At 30.9% G+C, this 19,094-nt stretch overlaps 1 protein-coding gene and 1 long non-coding RNA gene across 15 annotated transcripts in view; one reads left to right on the top strand and one right to left on the bottom strand.

Moving 5' to 3' along the window:
• The window catches only part of mtd (TLD domain-containing protein mustard), a 510,063-nt gene that overhangs the window by 149,868 nt on the left and 341,101 nt on the right, over positions 1-19,094 (bottom strand). For all 14 annotated transcript variants that reach the window (XM_074129454.1, XM_074129449.1, XM_074129444.1 and 11 more), the window contains one exon: positions 17,118-17,203. In XM_074129454.1, the coding sequence (XP_073985555.1) occupies positions 17,118-17,156 (39 nt within the window). In that variant the 5' untranslated portion in view covers positions 17,157-17,203. The remainder of the gene's footprint in view (positions 1-17,117; positions 17,204-19,094) is intronic.
• On the top strand, positions 2,132-5,298 carry LOC141454819 (uncharacterized). The gene is made up of 3 exons (XR_012458979.1): positions 2,132-2,489; positions 4,273-4,472; positions 4,584-5,298. It is a non-coding gene; the product is annotated as an uncharacterized lncRNA (long non-coding RNA).

The following is a 19,094-nucleotide window of genomic DNA, read 5'->3' as shown; positions in this document are numbered from 1 at the left end:
TAACCTCAACAGGGCGTCCAGAACGTTCAGCGTCACTTGTGCTCATATGGCCGCTCCGAAAATTTTGAAACCACTTATAAACTGTTCTAATCGAAGGTGCAGAGTCACCATAATGTTTATCAAGCTTCTCTTTAGTCTCCTGAGGCGTTTTGCCTTTCATAAAGTAGTGTTTAATCAACACACGAAATTCTTTTTCGTCCATTTTTTGAAAATCACTCGACTTCCTCGATTCAAACGAATGCCAAACACAAAGAAATAGACCGATCTGGCTGAAACTTGGTGTGTGTTCTTCCAAGAGATGCTACTAACTAAACATAACCTCGATACGCGCCAGTGGTGCTATCTCTCTGACTTTGCACGGACTTTTCAAACGACCCTCGTATTTTGAGAAAAAATTTAAAGTGACGTCACTAAAGAACAGTGGAAAATATGAAGTTGGCCAATACGTCATTGAACTCCACTTTAGATGAACTACACACAATAGGCCACAAAGGTTATAAAGAGGGAGATTAGTCACCGTGGAAAGGAGCGTCAACTATCTGTCGGAGTAGTTTTGATTGAAATGTCTGTTACAGTCCGTATGTTTGTAGGTTTGGCTGAACCCCAGACAGATCTAGTCCGTAAGTCCACATAGGTTTGAGGATAGTAAAAGTAAAGTAATCGCCTTTTTTTTCAGGCGGGGCTTAACGTCCAACTACCAATTAGGTGTCGTGGGCGGAAGCGACTAGCAAACATACTTCACTGTAAATTTCTTTTATTAACCATTAAATAAAATGCAAGGCCTAAATACCGGGAATCGAACCCAGTACCACAAAACATATTAGCTTCGCAGGTGTCGCCTCTAACCGCTCGGCTATCGTGGCGCCTCAAGATAATAATGAATAAATGAATGAAGATAATAATTAATTTCTTAATTTAAAACTTTCGTTATAAAATAGGTATATATCCTTTATTTTCTTTTCAGATGTATTAGTTGAAAAACTCAATAATGAAATCAATTTATCACAGTCTGAGATTGCAGAAAAATGTTTTAGTAAATATTTAGCTCTGTGTGATGATGAGGCCGGGCAGTTCATTAAAAAGTGAAATAAATAGATGAAGTAATACTGAGCAAAGAAGAAGTAATAAAATCGAGTAGAAGTTTCGAAACTGAATTCTCACGAGAAAATAAGGGCCGCTCGTAATTATAATGATGTATTCTGAGATTAGCTCATTGGTTAGTACACTGGATTCCCACGTAGAGACCCCAGGTTCGAATCCAGCTGGCTGGCCTTATATTTTCTGTTCCTAGGAGCTCCTAGTAATGCTTTTCATCAACGGTGCTAAGTTTTGCATTTTGTTTTTGCAGTGCACTGAACTTCGATTAAAAAAAAAAATGATCAATTCTTGCCTAACATCCATGAGACTCAACTTTTTAACGTACTCAAGTGAAATCATTCATCCAAGATGCTCTCTGAGCATTGTAAGAGAATGTCCAAAAAAAGAAACTTTTATCTGAGTCCTAAGTATGTGAGATCACTATTTTTTTCTGTCTTCATTTATTAAGTTATTTATTTTTATTTTTATATATTTTTTTTTTTAAAGTGACAAATCATTATTAATGGAATGTAAGGCTCAGTGGGCTATGAGGGGCCCATTGTATATTATCTGCTCCATGTAGCGCCCAGTCGGCTGTTCTAGCAAGCTCTCTACTTCATCGGCTGGAAGCTGGCCAACAATGGAAACCTTGTCTCTGCTAATCGTTCGCATAATAATTGCCCAATTTTAACTATATAACAGATTTTATTTTATTTTTTTACTCTAGGGCAATTCATGATATATGGAAAACAATTTATTAAAAAAATATAAACATTTTTCTTTTATTACCCTAGAAGCAATTTACTCTGAAAACAAATATCAAATAAAATAACAGGCACACCTTATTTTTCTATTGATTTCAGGGATTCTCTGAAAGAAAAAACGAATAATTAGGGCCATTTTCAGTGAAACAATTGAAAATCCGTTCAACAAATGTTTCTGATTTAGTAAAAAAAGACATCAATAGAATATTCCAGAACGGTTCAAATTGCGCGCGCAGATAAGGGACATGGAATAATGGAAGTTAGCATAACCTTTTAGCCACGAACTTTCACCATAACAACACTAGAGTTTACTGAACGATGATAACCTTCTTAGTTGTTAACCTACACCTGTTTAAGTAAAACAAGTACTTTTCTCTTTTTTTTGCGTTTTAACAACTTTGATACAAACCAAAAACGAATGGCAACGTTTTTTGTTTAAAATAAGTGAAAAATCATTCAAGTTTTTAACTTTTTTTCAAATCTATAACGATGCCAATTAGTGCTACAATTTAAAGAGAGTTTGACAATGCACCTTTTAAGAAGACCTTCAACCACGATGGACGACCTAATTTTTGCTCTAATGAACACCCTCAAGCGATCATTCATGAAATAGACAAGCAGTATAGAATTTCATTTGGTTTATGCCAGGTAATTCTTACAGAAAATCTGTAGATTATTGCTGATAAGTTTTTTCCAAGTTTTCATAAGTAACAAACAATTTTACATGAAAAATAGTTCAAAGTTGACGACATAAAAGAAAATGAGGGAGCAAAAGAATTTTAAAGAAAATAGGAGCCATTTGTGAGATAATCTCAAAATTCGTTCTTTAAAAATGGTACTTCAATTTGAGAGATTTAAAACAAATATTTTAACTTCCTGATATTTTTTAGTTTTCTTGAGAAAAAACACACACATTAAACCATTTTATTACGTAAATTTCAAAACAGAAATTTCTGGAAAAACTCAAATTCCAAAATTTAGCACGATCCTAGTACTTCACAAACAAAAGTTAAAGAAAAAGAAGCACTGGTAATATGTGGTAGCATAATGTTTTTTGGACAATACTTTTATATTCACCAGCTATTTTATAGTGAAAAAAAATCCCTAAAATAAACTGTTCAAGTTAAGAAAATGAAAAAAATATGTAATTAATGTGTAAACAAAGTCAAGGTAAAAAATTATCTCAAAATATATAAAGGAAACCCAGTAGAAAACAGACATGAGCAGCAATTAACTACAAACGAAGGTTACAAAGTAAAACCTTGCCTCTCTCTTGTATTTTGGTGCACACGCGAATTAGTCGGCATATCTGGTATCACTGTATCAAATAATAGAACAAAAGCTCTTCTCAAAAATTGGGTATATTACTTCTAATTAAAAAAAATAAGCTAAGAAGATCCTCGTTAAAGATGCAAAAGAATAGTAAATAGCTGAATGTCCATGGAATTACTTCTAAACTACAGTCAAAAAAAGAGGTGGCAGACCCCAAAATACGGTCTGGTAGAGATTAGATTTGATTGTTTAAGACGGGCGGTTCCACCAAAAGGTGGAAGGAACGCAGGCAATCCTAATGCCCATTGTTCCCCGCCCACCCCTCATCTCATAAGAGATACCGGGGTTTAAAAAAAAATAACAAATCCGGCTAAAAGTTGCCAGATGCTAATATAATAAACTAATAAATTAGTAACAGGGCACTAGGGAGCATAACGACTCAATCGCCCAGTGCACTGAATAAACCTAGAAAGTTCGTTTAGATTACCCGATGCCACAATCTCCGGCAGGGAAACATTTACCCTACCGAAGACGAGGAATCTAGTTTTAGAACAAACTGGACACACCTCAACAAAGTGCCTCACAGTTTCATCGGACTCACCACAGCCAGCACAATTTGGCGACCGGATAAGGCCGCGTTAAAATACGGTCTGGTAAGATGAGGGTTCATCCAAAACGAGAAGAATATAAAACCTGGATGGTTGCTTCTACAGACAGCGACACTGTTGATGGACCAGTCTACTACGGGGGCCCTTATCTCAGTGATGGAGACGCCAAAAGGAACATGGAAGTGAATAAAAATAGAACATCTCAAAAATTTAAAAAAAAAAAAACATGAAAATCTGCAACTTGGTTTTTGGTTTATAGTTGGTATTACTGCCGTTATCGAGTCAACAGTTTCTGTGGTGAAGTGTAGCAGGTGGCACTTTATGTGGAAACTGAAATTCTCTATACCAAACCGATGATAAAAAGTGCAAAAAAACGGTAGCAGTAATTGAATCAAAACAAGTTGTAAATCAACAACATCACATTAAACCTAAAAACATATCTGTAAATATTTTTATTGTTGATTGTATTGTTCTGCCTTTTATGTAAAAATAATTTAGGAAAATTATTTAAAAAGAAATTTTCTCTCTAGTTTCTATATTTTGTTCAACAGAATATTCAATAGTAAAATGCAAAGATGGAGGGAAAAAGGCTGTCAATTCAATGATCGGTGATATCAATCACCCAGTTTGAATCAATAATTCCATTATCCTGCAAACTTATTCCAAATTACGCCATTACTAATATTATAAAGTAAACAAACAACCATCTCTTTCTGAATACAACTTTTTACAAAAGGATTTCACTCAAATTGTAAGTATAGTTTATTTCTAACAAAATTATTTAAATAAAAGTGACCAATCCGAAGCAGTGATATCACTGGGTATCTTCTTCAAATATATAATACATTTCATTCTATTCTAGGTTGTCACATTGTTATAAATAAATAAATGGGTTATAAAAAATAAAATATTAATGATATGGTTCAACTGTACAGAGTACTATTTTGGCACATTAGAGAGAGTGATGATCACCCAGAAGCTATAAAACTACAAGCTCGAATAATAGAGTTAAACTTTTACGAATATTTTACCAACAGAGTATAAAATCCTGCCATTTCATATAATTTCTTACAACTTACTTTATACAAAAATCAATAAATTACCTAAAATGTAAGATACTATTTTAATATTGGTAAGTAATGGCTAGAAGTCTTAAGAAGATGCCAGACAATTTGCGTTAGAATTTAGCAAGCAGTTTAGACATGCATTAAATTGGAAACTGAGGGAGCGTTGTCAATATAACAAAGGATTGTTTTTGTCTTATCTTAATTAATATAAAAAGTAAAATTATTTTAACAAGTAAGTATACTCTGTTAACTTAACTTTGCAGTAGAGATTGTATAAAGTAAGTCATTTGATTAAATGCCACACTTGCATATTCTACCAGTAATACATGTATTCAGTATTGTGTGAATTACAATAAATAATAATAATTAAAAAACCCGTTGTTCCTATTTTGGAGTATATCGAGAAAACTTTAATAGAAATGTGAAATTTAAAACTAATCAAGAACTATAAATTTGGATGTACTCCCAAAATCAAGTGGATGGGCACAAAAAAATAACACTGAAATAAGCTGTACATTTTGCAACCTTTAAATTAGAATAAAATTTATTTTTAGTCAAGGTACCAAGGGTGCGTAAATTTCAATAATTAATTCCAGATTTGATGTCAACGATGCCGCTTACAGGTCGTTAAATTTAATGACCAACTGCAGGATGGACATAATACAGGTTAGTTGAGGATAACTAACTAATTACTAGAACAATTAAACTAAAAAGGAGTTAGAAATTTCTAACTGCTTTATCACTTCATGCACTTAAAAAGTGAAAACTTGTGTTTAGTTTAGTAAATGATTCATTCAAAATAACTTTCATCCGCATTACAAGTAGTTAAATCTGTAGACTTACGACAATGACAGTAAATTAAAACCTACGATTGAATAGGAATTGTTAATTGTTTACCTAAAGAATACCGCTGTTTTTTTGTTGAGTAATTTCTAAATCTGTTAGGTTTACTAGAAGTACAATTATATTCTGTTGACGCCCCTTATTTAGTAATTAAAAAATGGAAAAATCAGTTTAAAATACACAAACACAAGATTGTCTTTTCTGGGTAGATAAATGTATATAATAGAATGAACATAAATGTACTGAAGATTGTGGAGGTCTTCTGACTTTTAACTCTTCAATTACTTCGTTATTTTATCTTTACTACAACGTTTGATTTATAATGAATACATAAATCACGCATGTAGTTAGACCAATATGTATATGAATACATAAAAATAAGTACTACTTACAAATGTAGGACAATTTAAGTATACACTTGAAAACACATTTTGTAATTGCTGAACATAGTTTGCAAAGTTAGGGCTGAATTGAAACATGGTCACAAACACAGCAGTAAAAATGTATTGAATGATGACACTGTTTTTTTTTTTTTTTTTTTAGCACAAAAACCCTCCAATATAATTAGACCAATAGTTAAATCATTATTTATAAATTAATTTGATAATTTAAGATAACAGACATTGATATTTCGGCTTATCTAAAGATAAAATAAATAAATATTAAAATTATGCTAAAAAATACTAGTTAATTTACCTTGCAGTTGTTCGATTTTATGTTACATCAATCTTGAATAAATTAAACGAAATCTTACTAAGTTATTAAAATAATTAAAGTAACTAAAGAATCTTGAAAAAATAAAATAAAACATGGACAGTGATAACAAGAAATAACCTTTACCACTAACGTAGGTTACATGTATTATAATTAGTACCAAAACTAACCGATAGATAGCATGAGCATTAACATTTTACTGCCACAGCCGCTAAGTGCCTAGCTGTAGTTAGATAAAATAATGTGAAAATGTGCCATTTTTTGTTTGTTCATTGGTTTTAAAAACAACCCAAAAATTTAATTAATTTAAGTAATAAATTTATTTTCAGATAATAAATAAGAAACATTATATTATGTATTAAAAATAATCTTATGCTTTCTTGAGGCAATAAACTTTATCTACATCAAATATTACTTTCAACGATAAGAGCGAGAACTTTTAAGAAAAGAGTCGAAACAATTCCAAAATCAATTATAAAAGAAGAGAAATTGATATTACCCTCATGGTTGAATAAATGATGATACCCAAATTCGAGTCCCAGCAAACTACTTTTTATTTATTAGAAAAAGTTAATGAAGTGAATATAGGCGCACCGTCAAAATACCTAATTTCGTAATTAGATGTTAAGCCTTGTAAATGTATAAGAGCAAAGTAGCGGAAATAAGGGTATTTTATTATCAGAGTCATGGAACTGTAAAATTATATATAAAAGCAAAGAAGATAGGTCGTACAATATAGAATCGATATATTTACATTGTGTATACCTACTTAACCTCCACCGTAAACATAATCAGCTCTTTGTTTTAATTCCATTCATACATTTACTGGTTCATTGTCACGACCTTCGAGCCTGGAAAATCACTGCCTCCTTTATAGTGAGAATCATCGTGTGCAACGTCACGTACACTTATAAAGTTATTTTTGTTTTATAAGAAAGCCGCTATTTGTAACTCTTTAAATACCTTCACGGTAACATTAAGTTTATACAGTATTTCATTTAGCTGTTTCTTATTTTCTAAATTTACTTGTTAATTTTCAGATATTAACAAATTTGTACATTGTTCAAATTGAACTTGTTGATATTCTATACTTTTATTTCCTCTGAATAGGTAAGGGAAGTGTGAAATTTTTCTAAATTTTTGAAAACTAAAAACCATTGGAAAACTGAAATTTTTATATTTAGCTTGGGGCTCCGAATTCTGGACTTTGACAAATAATCATACCAATCAAAATACTTTAATCAGAAATGACATTTTACTCAACAGATTATTCACTTTTTTTTTTTTGAGATTTTTGAGAATAGCCTACTAAATTTTTTTTTCTATAACCTCATGTATAATATTTATGGAAAAATCATTTTTGACCATTTTAAGGTAAGTTACAGTGTTCCTATAAGTCCACAAAATCGCAAATTGCAGTAAGAGGAATTCGTGTTAGCCGTTCACAAAAAATTTTATTTTTGTAAAATAATTATTCAAGCAATATCAAGTTATTTTTTTGCACGCTGGAATTAATTAATCTTATAAAAATTCTTCCCCCAACAATGTGGACCAAGCACGCTGCTCTACAGAACAGTGACCCTTGTATTCAAATCATACAAATCACGCGAATCTTATTTATTCACCGTGCATTAACGTATCACGTTTTGCAAGTCATGCTTGATTACATACACAGCTGTCTTTACGCTTTCTACGGTACAAACAAGTACAAAAATAAATATCACGAATATTAAAATTTGAATTTGAATATTTATTTATGGGAAGGGTTCCCTTGGCATTATTCTACTTCATTCTCATTCTATCACAAGCCTTAACGTCGAAACGTTAGGTTTTCAAAGTCGTTCAAATTTCAAACGTTTATATCTCTTTTTGGGTTTAACAGATTTTAATGATTTCTTTATCAAATTGTAGAGAAAAGTTAGCTCTATAATTGGTACAAATTACAATGTTTTAGTGATAATAGTTAATGAGATATAGAAGGTTTTCAAAATCGTACAAATTTCAAACGTTTATATCTCTTTTTGGGTTTTTCAGATTTTAATGATTTCTTTATCAAATTGTAGAGAAAAGTTAGCTCTATAACTGGTACAAATTGCAATGTTTTAGTGATAATAGTTAATGAGATATAGAAGGTTTTCAAAATCGTACAAATTTCAAACGTTTATATCTCTTTTTGGGTTTATCAGATTTTAATGATTTCTTTATCAAATTGTAGAGAAAAGTTAGCTCTATAACTGGTACAAATTGCAATGTTTTAGTGATAATAGTTAATGAGATATGGAAGGTTAAAGTTTGGAGGTTTTCAAAATCGTACAAATTTCAAACGTTTATATCTCTTTTTGGGTTTATCAGATTTTAATGATTTCTTTATCAAATTGTAGAGAAAAGTTAGCTCTATAACTGGTATAAATTGCAATGTTTTAGTGATAATAGTTAATGAGATATAGAAGGTTAAAGTTTGGAGGTTTTCAAAATCGTACAAATTTCAAACGTTTATATCTCTTTTTGGGTTTTTCAGATTTTAATGATTTCTTTATCAAATTGTAGAGAAAAGTTAGCTCTATAACTGGTATAAATTGCAATGTTTTAGTGATAATAGTTAATGAGATATAGAAGGTTAAAGTTTGGAGGTTTTCAAAATCGTACAAATTTCAAACGTTTATATCTCTTTTTGGGTTTTTCAGATTTTAATGATTTCTTTATCAAATTGTAGAGAAAAGTTAGCTCTATAACTGGTACAAATTGCAATGTTTTAGTGATAATAGTTAATGAGATATAGAAGGTTTTCAAAATCGTACAAATTTCAAACGTTTATATCTCTTTTTGGGTTTATCAGATTTTAATGATTTCTTTATAAAATTGTAGAGAAAAGTTAGCTCTATAACTGGTATAAATTGCAATGTTTTAGTGATAATAGTTAATGAGATATAGAAGGTTAAAGTTTGGAGGTTTTCAAAATCGTACAAATTTCAAACGTTTATATCTCTTTTTGGGTTTTTCAGATTTTAATGATTTCTTTATCAAATTGTAGAGAAAAGTTAGCTCTATAACTGGTATAAATTGCAATGTTTTAGTGATAATAGTTAATGAGATATAGAAGGTTAAAGTTTGGAGGTTTTCAAAATCGTACAAATTTCAAACGTTTATATCTCTTTTTGGGTTTTTCAGATTTTAATGATTTCTTTATCAAATTGTAGAGAAAAGTTAGCTCTATAACTGGTACAAATTGCAATGTTTTAGTGATAATAGTTAATGAGATATAGAAGGTTTTCAAAATCGTACAAATTTCAAACGTTTATATCTCTTTTTGGGTTTATCAGATTTTAATGATTTCTTTATAAAATTGTAGAGAAAAGTTAGCTCTATAACTGGTATAAATTGCAATGTTTTAGTGATAATAGTTAATGAGATATAGAAGGTTAAAGTTTGGAGGTTTTCAAAATCGTACAAATTTCAAACGTTTATATCTCTTTTTGGGTTTTTCAGATTTTAATGATTTCTTTATCAAATTGTAGAGAAAAGTTAGCTCTATAACTGGTATAAATTGCAATGTTTTAGTGATAATAGTTAATGAGATATAGAAGGTTAAAGTTTGGAGGTTTTCAAAATCGTACAAATTTCAAACGTTTATATCTCTTTTTGGGTTTTTCAGATTTTAATGATTTCTTTATCAAATTGTAGAGAAAAGTTAGCTCTATAACTGGTACAAATTGCAATGTTTTAGTGATAATAGTTAATGAGATATAGAAGGTTAAAGTTTGGAGGTTTTCAAAATCGTACAAATTTCAAACGTTTATATCTCTTTTTGGGTTTTTCAGATTTTAATGATTTCTTTATCAAATTGTAGAGAAAAGTTAGCTCTATAACTGGTACAAATTGCAATGTTTTAGTGATAATAGTTAATGAGATATAGAAGGTTAAAGTTTGGAGATTTTCAAAATCGTACAAATTTCAAACGTTTATATCTCTTTTTGGGTTTATCAGATTTCAATGTATTCTCTACCAAATTGTAGAGAAAAGTTAGCTCTATAACTGGTATAAACTGCAATGTTTTAGTGATAATAGTTAATGAGATATAGAAGGTTAAAGTTTGGAGGTTTTCAAAATCGTACAAATTTCAAACGTTTATATCTCTTTTTGTGTTTATCACATTTTAATGATTTCTTTATCAAATTACAGAGAAAAGTTAGCTCTATAACTGGTATAAATTACAACGTTTTAGTGATAATAGTTAATGGGATATAGAAGGTTAAAGTTTGGAGGTTTTCAAAATCGTACAAATTTCAAACGTTTATATCTCTTTTTGTGTTTATCACATTTCAATGAATTCTTCACCAAATTACAGAGAAAAGTTAGCTCTATAACTGGTATAAATTACAACGTTTTAGTGATAATAGTTAATGGGATATAGAAGGTTAAAGTTTGGAGGTTTTCTAAATCGTTCAAATTTCAAACGTTTATATCTCTTTTTGGGATTATCAGATTTTAATGATTTCTTTATAAAATTGTAGAGAAAAGTTAGCTCTATAACTGGTACAAATTGCAATGTTTTAGTGATAATAGTTAATGAGATATGGAAGGTTAAAGTTTGGAGGTTTTCAAAATCGTACAAATTTCAAACGTTTATATCTCTTTTTGGGTTTTTCAGATTTTAATGATTTCTTTATCAAATTGTAGAGAAAAGTTAGCTCTATAACTGGTACAAATTGCAATGTTTTAGTGATAATAGTTAATGAGATATGGAAGGTTAAAGTTTGGAGGTTTTCAAAATCGTACAAATTTCAAACGTTTATATCTCTTTTTGGGTTTTTCAGATTTTAATGATTTCTTTATCAAATTGTAGAGAAAAGTTAGCTCTATAACTGGTACAAATTGCAATGTTTTAGTGATAATAGTTAATGAGATATGGAAGGTTAAAGTTTGGAGGTTTTCAAAATCGTACAAATTTCAAACGTTTATATCTCGTTTTGGGTTTTTCAGATTTTAATGATTTCTTTATCAAATTGTAGAGAAAAGTTAGCTCTATAACTGGTACAAATTGCAATGTTTTAGTGATAATAGTTAATGAGATATGGAAGGTTAAAGTTTGGAGGTTTTCAAAATCGTACAAATTTCAAACGTTTATATCTCTTTTTGGGTTTTTCAGATTTTAATGATTTCTTTATCAAATTGTAGAGAAAAGTTAGCTCTATAACTGGTACAAATTGCAATGTTTTAGTGATAATAGTTAATGAGATATGGAAGGTTAAAGTTTGGAGGTTTTCTAAATCGTTCAAATTTCAAACGTTTATATCTCTTTTTGGGATTATCAGATTTTAATGATTTCTTTATAAAATTGTAGAGAAAAGTTAGCTCTATAACTGGTACAAATTGCAATGTTTTAGTGATAATAGTTAATGAGATATGGAAGGTTAAAGTTTGGAGGTTTTCAAAATCGTACAAATTTCAAACGTTTATATCTCTTTTTGGGTTTTTCAGATTTTAATGATTTCTTTATCAAATTGTAGAGAAAAGTTAGCTCTATAACTGGTACAAATTGCAATGTTTTAGTGATAATAGTTAATGAGATATGGAAGGTTAAAGTTTGGAGGTTTTCAAAATCGTACAAATTTCAAACGTTTATATCTCTTTTTGGGTTTTTCAGATTTTAATGATTTCTTTATCAAATTGTAGAGAAAAGTTAGCTCTATAACTGGTACAAATTGCAATGTTTTAGTGATAATAGTTAATGAGATATGGAAGGTTAAAGTTTGGAGGTTTTCAAAATCGTACAAATTTCAAACGTTTATATCTCTTTTTGGGTTTTTCAGATTTTAATGATTTCTTTATCAAATTGTAGAGAAAAGTTAGCTCTATAACTGGTACAAATTGCAATGTTTTAGTGATAATAGTTAATGAGATATGGAAGGTTAAAGTTTGGAGGTTTTCAAAATCGTACAAATTTCAAACGTTTATATCTCTTTTTGGGTTTTTCAGATTTTAATGATTTCTTTATCAAATTGTAGAGAAAAGTTAGCTCTATAACTGGTACAAATTGCAATGTTTTAGTGATAATAGTTAATGAGATATGGAAGGTTAAAGTTTGGAGGTTTTCAAAATCGTACAAATTTCAAACGTTTATATCTCTTTTTGGGTTTTTCAGATTTTAATGATTTCTTTATCAAATTGTAGAGAAAAGTTAGCTCTATAACTGGTACAAATTGCAATGTTTTAGTGATAATAGTTAATGAGATATGGAAGGTTAAAGTTTGGAGGTTTTCAAAATCGTACAAATTTCAAACGTTTATATCTCTTTTTGGGTTTTTCAGATTTTAATGATTTCTTTATAAAATTGTAGAGAAAAGTTAGCTCTATAACTGGTACAAATTGCAATGTTTTAGTGATAATAGTTAATGAGATATGGAAGGTTAAAGTTTGGAGGTTTTCAAAATCGTACAAATTTCAAACGTTTATATCTCTTTTTGGGTTTTTCAGATTTTAATGATTTCTTTATCAAATTGTAGAGAAAAGTTAGCTCTATAACTGGTACAAATTGCAATGTTTTAGTGATAATAGTTAATGAGATATGGAAGGTTAAAGTTTGGAGGTTTTCAAAATCGTACAAATTTCAAACGTTTATATCTCTTTTTGGGTTTTTCAGATTTTAATGATTTCTTTATCAAATTGTAGAGAAAAGTTAGCTCTATAACTGGTACAAATTACAACGTTTTAGTGATAATAGTTAATGGGATATAGAAGGTTAAAGTTTGGAGGTTTTCAAAATCGTACAAATTTCAAACGTTTATATCTCTTTTTGTGTTTATCACATTTCAATGAATTCTTCACCAAATTACAGAGAAAAGTTAGCTCTATAACTGGTATAAATTACAACGTTTTAGTGATAATAGTTAATGGGATATAGAAGGTTAAAGTTTGGAGGTTTTCTAAATCGTTCAAATTTCAAACGTTTATATCTCTTTTTGGGATTATCAGATTTTAATGATTTCTTTATAAAATTGTAGAGAAAAGTTAGCTCTATAACTGGTACAAATTGCAATGTTTTAGTGATAATAGTTAATGAGATATGGAAGGTTAAAGTTTGGAGGTTTTCAAAATCGTACAAATTTCAAACGTTTATATCTCTTTTTGGGTTTTTCAGATTTTAATGATTTCTTTATCAAATTGTAGAGAAAAGTTAGCTCTATAACTGGTACAAATTGCAATGTTTTAGTGATAATAGTTAATGAGATATGGAAGGTTAAAGTTTGGAGGTTTTCAAAATCGTACAAATTTCAAACGTTTATATCTCTTTTTGGGTTTTTCAGATTTTAATGATTTCTTTATCAAATTGTAGAGAAAAGTTAGCTCTATAACTGGTACAAATTGCAATGTTTTAGTGATAATAGTTAATGAGATATGGAAGGTTAAAGTTTGGAGGTTTTCAAAATCGTACAAATTTCAAACGTTTATATCTCGTTTTGGGTTTTTCAGATTTTAATGATTTCTTTATCAAATTGTAGAGAAAAGTTAGCTCTATAACTGGTACAAATTGCAATGTTTTAGTGATAATAGTTAATGAGATATGGAAGGTTAAAGTTTGGAGGTTTTCAAAATCGTACAAATTTCAAACGTTTATATCTCTTTTTGGGTTTTTCAGATTTTAATGATTTCTTTATCAAATTGTAGAGAAAAGTTAGCTCTATAACTGGTACAAATTGCAATGTTTTAGTGATAATAGTTAATGAGATATGGAAGGTTAAAGTTTGGAGGTTTTCTAAATCGTTCAAATTTCAAACGTTTATATCTCTTTTTGGGATTATCAGATTTTAATGATTTCTTTATAAAATTGTAGAGAAAAGTTAGCTCTATAACTGGTACAAATTGCAATGTTTTAGTGATAATAGTTAATGAGATATGGAAGGTTAAAGTTTGGAGGTTTTCAAAATCGTACAAATTTCAAACGTTTATATCTCTTTTTGGGTTTTTCAGATTTTAATGATTTCTTTATCAAATTGTAGAGAAAAGTTAGCTCTATAACTGGTACAAATTGCAATGTTTTAGTGATAATAGTTAATGAGATATGGAAGGTTAAAGTTTGGAGGTTTTCAAAATCGTACAAATTTCAAACGTTTATATCTCTTTTTGGGTTTTTCAGATTTTAATGATTTCTTTATCAAATTGTAGAGAAAAGTTAGCTCTATAACTGGTACAAATTGCAATGTTTTAGTGATAATAGTTAATGAGATATGGAAGGTTAAAGTTTGGAGGTTTTCAAAATCGTACAAATTTCAAACGTTTATATCTCTTTTTGGGTTTTTCAGATTTTAATGATTTCTTTATCAAATTGTAGAGAAAAGTTAGCTCTATAACTGGTACAAATTGCAATGTTTTAGTGATAATAGTTAATGAGATATGGAAGGTTAAAGTTTGGAGGTTTTCAAAATCGTACAAATTTCAAACGTTTATATCTCTTTTTGGGTTTTTCAGATTTTAATGATTTCTTTATCAAATTGTAGAGAAAAGTTAGCTCTATAACTGGTACAAATTGCAATGTTTTAGTGATAATAGTTAATGAGATATGGAAGGTTAAAGTTTGGAGGTTTTCAAAATCGTACAAATTTCAAACGTTTATATCTCTTTTTGGGTTTTTCAGATTTTAATGATTTCTTTATCAAATTGTAGAGAAAAGTTAGCTCTATAACTGGTACAAATTGCAATGTTTTAGTGATAATAGTTAATGAGATATGGAAGGTTAAAGTTTGGAGGTTTTCAAAATCGTACAAATTTCAAACGTTTATATCTCTTTTTGGGTTTTTCAGATTTTAATGATTTCTTTATCAAATTGTAGAGAAAAGTTAGCTCTATAACTGGTACAAATTGCAATGTTTTAGTGATAATAGTTAATGAGATATGGAAGGTTAAAGTTTGGAGGTTTTCAAAATCGTACAAATTTCAAACGTTTATATCTCTTTTTGGGTTTTTCAGATTTTAATGATTTCTTTATCAAATTGTAGAGAAAAGTTAGCTCTATAACTGGTACAAATTGCAATGTTTTAGTGATAATAGTTAATGAGATATGGAAGGTTAAAGTTTGGAGGTTTTCAAAATCGTACAAATTTCAAACGTTTATATCTCTTTTTGGGTTTTTCAGATTTTAATGATTTCTTTATCAAATTGTAGAGAAAAGTTAGCTCTATAACTGGTATAAATTGCAATGTTTTAGTGATAATAGTTAATGAGATATGGAAGGTTAAAGTTTGGAGGTTTTCAAAATCGTTCAAATTTCAAACGTTTATATCTCTTTTTGGGTTTTTCAGATTTTAATGATTTCTTTATCAAATTGTAGAGAAAAGTTAGCTCTATAACTGGTATAAATTGCAATGTTTTAGTGATAATAGTTAATGAGATATGGAAGGTTAAAGTTTGGAGGTTTTCAAAATCGTTCAAATTTCAAAGGTTTATATCTCTTTTTGGGTTTATCAGATTTCAATGTATTCTCTACCAAATTGTAGAGAAAAGTTAGCTCTATAACTGGTATAAATTGCAATGCTCTAGTTAATAGTAACTGAGATATAGAAGGTTATATTTTAAATAAAAGATATGGCTGTTGTCGGTCTCAACGTTGAAATCAGTTACTATAGGGAGACGTTTGCCCCACGTATGTAAGGCCCTCTCCAAAAGTATTAATATTAATTACCCAGTAAATCTTTGCCTAATTTTGATAAAGCTAGGATAGGAAATTAGGGCTTCTCTACGTCACAATTATGTGTTATCCTGCTCTTAGCCCTACTAAGGGAAGTACTGTAATCGTTTAAATTATTGACGCGTGAAACGATTTCCATGAATCCTTTGTGCATATAGCAATCTTGGTGGATCTTGATGTCTATAGCATTGGAAAGGGAGTTTGCCTTACTTACTAAGTTTGACAGGAAGTAATGGTTTGAGCTTTACTGTGTGACAATAATGTCATCCTACTCTTACAACTAATAAAGGGAAATATTTATTGCCACCATGCGTTGTTGATGTTTCCTTTTTGTAAAAAGTGCTGTAATCGCAGTAAATTTAAAACAAAATTTCAATCTTTAATTCGACTAACAGAGCAGAAATAGCAAGTAAATTATTCAACATTATTGATTTCTCTACTGTAATTTACTGTAGTCCCTTTAATTGAGTATTTGTGGATAGATGTTTAATAATTTAGGTATTAGCTGCCTTAAAAGTATGCAAAAAATAGTAACAATAATAATAATAATTCGTCAACATCTAGGGTTATTGGCACCCAGAGCTTTTTTCAGTGCACTGCCGGCCTCCTGACACTGTTCTCTCGTTACAGACAACAATATCCATCACCGAACAGTGAGCTGTAAGAAGCTCTTAGGAAGAGAAAATCTAAGGGTCAGCAGCTTGATTCGAACCCGGGACTTCCGCGTGGGAGTCCAGTATGCTAACCGCATAGCTAATCCCTTCCCTTATTTTTTTTTTTTTTTTTGCGCATCAACAGCTGAGGTCATTAGCGCCCGGAGCTTTTTCCAGTGCACTGCCGGCCTCCGGACAGTGTTCTCTCGTTACAGACAACACTGTCCATCACCGGACAGTGAGCTGTAAGAAGCTCCTAGGAAGAGAAAATCTAAGGGTCAGCTGCTGGATTCGAACCCGGGACCTCCGCGTGGGAGTCCAGTATGCTAACCTCATAGCTAATCCGTTCCCTCCCTTCCCTTATTATAATTATAATTATTATTGCATCATTCATTCAAGGATGGATTAGTAAGTAAATAAACAATACCAACACTTACCGTATAGGTGGTGGTTTTGACCGGAAGGATTGGCTGCATCTTCCGCTCGGCCAAACTTTCTCTACTTCCGCTCTCGCCATCCGTATCTGCAACAAAGCACATTTCATTAGCTTTTTTACTTAGTCTTACTAATCAAGTTTTAAAAGAGGCATCAGGGCCTAGGTGATCTAGCATATTTCCTATGCTGAGGTGGATAGTTCGCTATACTTTTAAGTGCCCATTCAGAGGAATGTTATAGTCCTGTTATCTATATAATAGTGGAGAAGGTTAAATGAGTAGTTAAAATCCTGAATAAAAGGAAAATGGTGTGACCGGATGTGAATCGAGCTGAACTCTTTTTCGTTTGTTTCAGAAAGGTTTCCGTTGGAGGATTTTTGGGGCATCCTCTCTGAACGGTCATAGTTTTATATTCCGCGAATTCACTTTTTACAAAGTTTAATGTTACCGAATCAGACACCTAGAAGCTTTATAAATAAACTTCTTTTATTAACAGCTTCCCTTGAGCGGAGTTTAGCGCCTTAAAAACTAAAAAAAAATAAAGAGTAATAGTAACAAACAACTTACATGTTTATTTACACACCCGTAAATACATTTACAACCAATTCGGATAAACACTGATGAGCGATTCGACCCACTATTTATTGTACAATGTCCGTTTCTATTCTAAATTATTCTGCTGTCTACAGCAGAGTTTCTAAAATTTATTTCGACTGCCGCCCCACTTTGAGAATCAATTATTTTCTAGCACCCCCTGAAATTTTTAAGTTTACCACATCTTAAAAATCAAAATCACAATTGCTTTAATTTAATTATAGCGTGCCATTTGAGTCTTATCCTGTTTCTGAGTTCGAACTTACATTTTAAATGAGACTGTTCTAATGAGAGCAATAAAATGCAACTTTATGAATAATATTTAGAAAAACCTTTATTCAAATTAAAACAAAACATTTCAATTTAAATTTTAAAACTAATCTAGTGTGAAGGATGAATCTGATGATTTTTGATGATTTTGTTAATATCTGACTCGAATTTACTAAAAAACTGCGTTCGGTAACAAGCAAACGATTTCTCTTTCTAGCTAGCAGCGTTACCACAGCACTAAATCCACTTTCAACACAAATACGGCGATGGGAATGCTATCAAAAAATCGATGACCACAATCCCAGAGTACAATTGCGGGATTGGCTTTTGTAGCCCAAAATTAACGAAAAAACAAACGAAATAATCGATGTAATTTAGTAGGCAGGTTTTGAGTTTAGTTTTAAAATATTAGAAAAACAGAAGCATATCTATGAAGCGTTGGTTCAAAGCGTCTTGCTCTACGCATCAGAAACATGGAGAGTCAGCAAGAAAATGCAGAAAAAGATAAAGGCGACTGAAATGGATTTCTGGAGGCGTTTCGCGAGAATATCTCGCAGAGAGAGGAGGAGGAATGCGGATATAAGAAAAATAGTGGAGAAGCACAGCACAGAAGACGGAAGAAATGGAAAAAAGGGAAAATGATATGGTTCGGCCACGTGTTGAGGATGCCGAAGACTGTGATTCAATGGAGCCCGCCAGGTACGCAGAAAAGAGGCAGGCCTAGGAACAGGTGGCAAAATGGCATCTGTAGAGCTAATGGCTGGACGAGGGCTGTGCGAGCAAGACGCGATGGATAGAGTGCACTGGAGAAATAGTATAGATTGAATAGGGTAAATATGGTTCCTGCGGTGCACTACATTGTTGGTACGTATATGTGTGAGGGGAAATTGATCTGAGGAAACCTCAAGGTTGAGGAAAAATCCTAAAAGAAAAACAGAAATCAGCCCCACTAAACCGCTCCAATACCCCCCAATTTTCTCTGGGCCCTTTACCACCGCTCTGTAGACCATCAGCGCCCACAAGAGGACGTTATCGCCCCCTTTGAGCAAGACTGGTCTTCAGGACCCCGCATATCTCTTTTACAAACACTTTCAATTTAATTTATTATAGCCCAAA

This window comes from Rhodnius prolixus, unplaced genomic scaffold (genome assembly GCF_049639745.1).
Source record: "Rhodnius prolixus isolate KJV_2025 unplaced genomic scaffold, Rpr scaffold_9, whole genome shotgun sequence".
Taxonomy (NCBI): domain Eukaryota; kingdom Metazoa; phylum Arthropoda; class Insecta; order Hemiptera; family Reduviidae; genus Rhodnius; species Rhodnius prolixus.
This window is presented reverse-complemented; position numbering and strand designations above follow the sequence as displayed.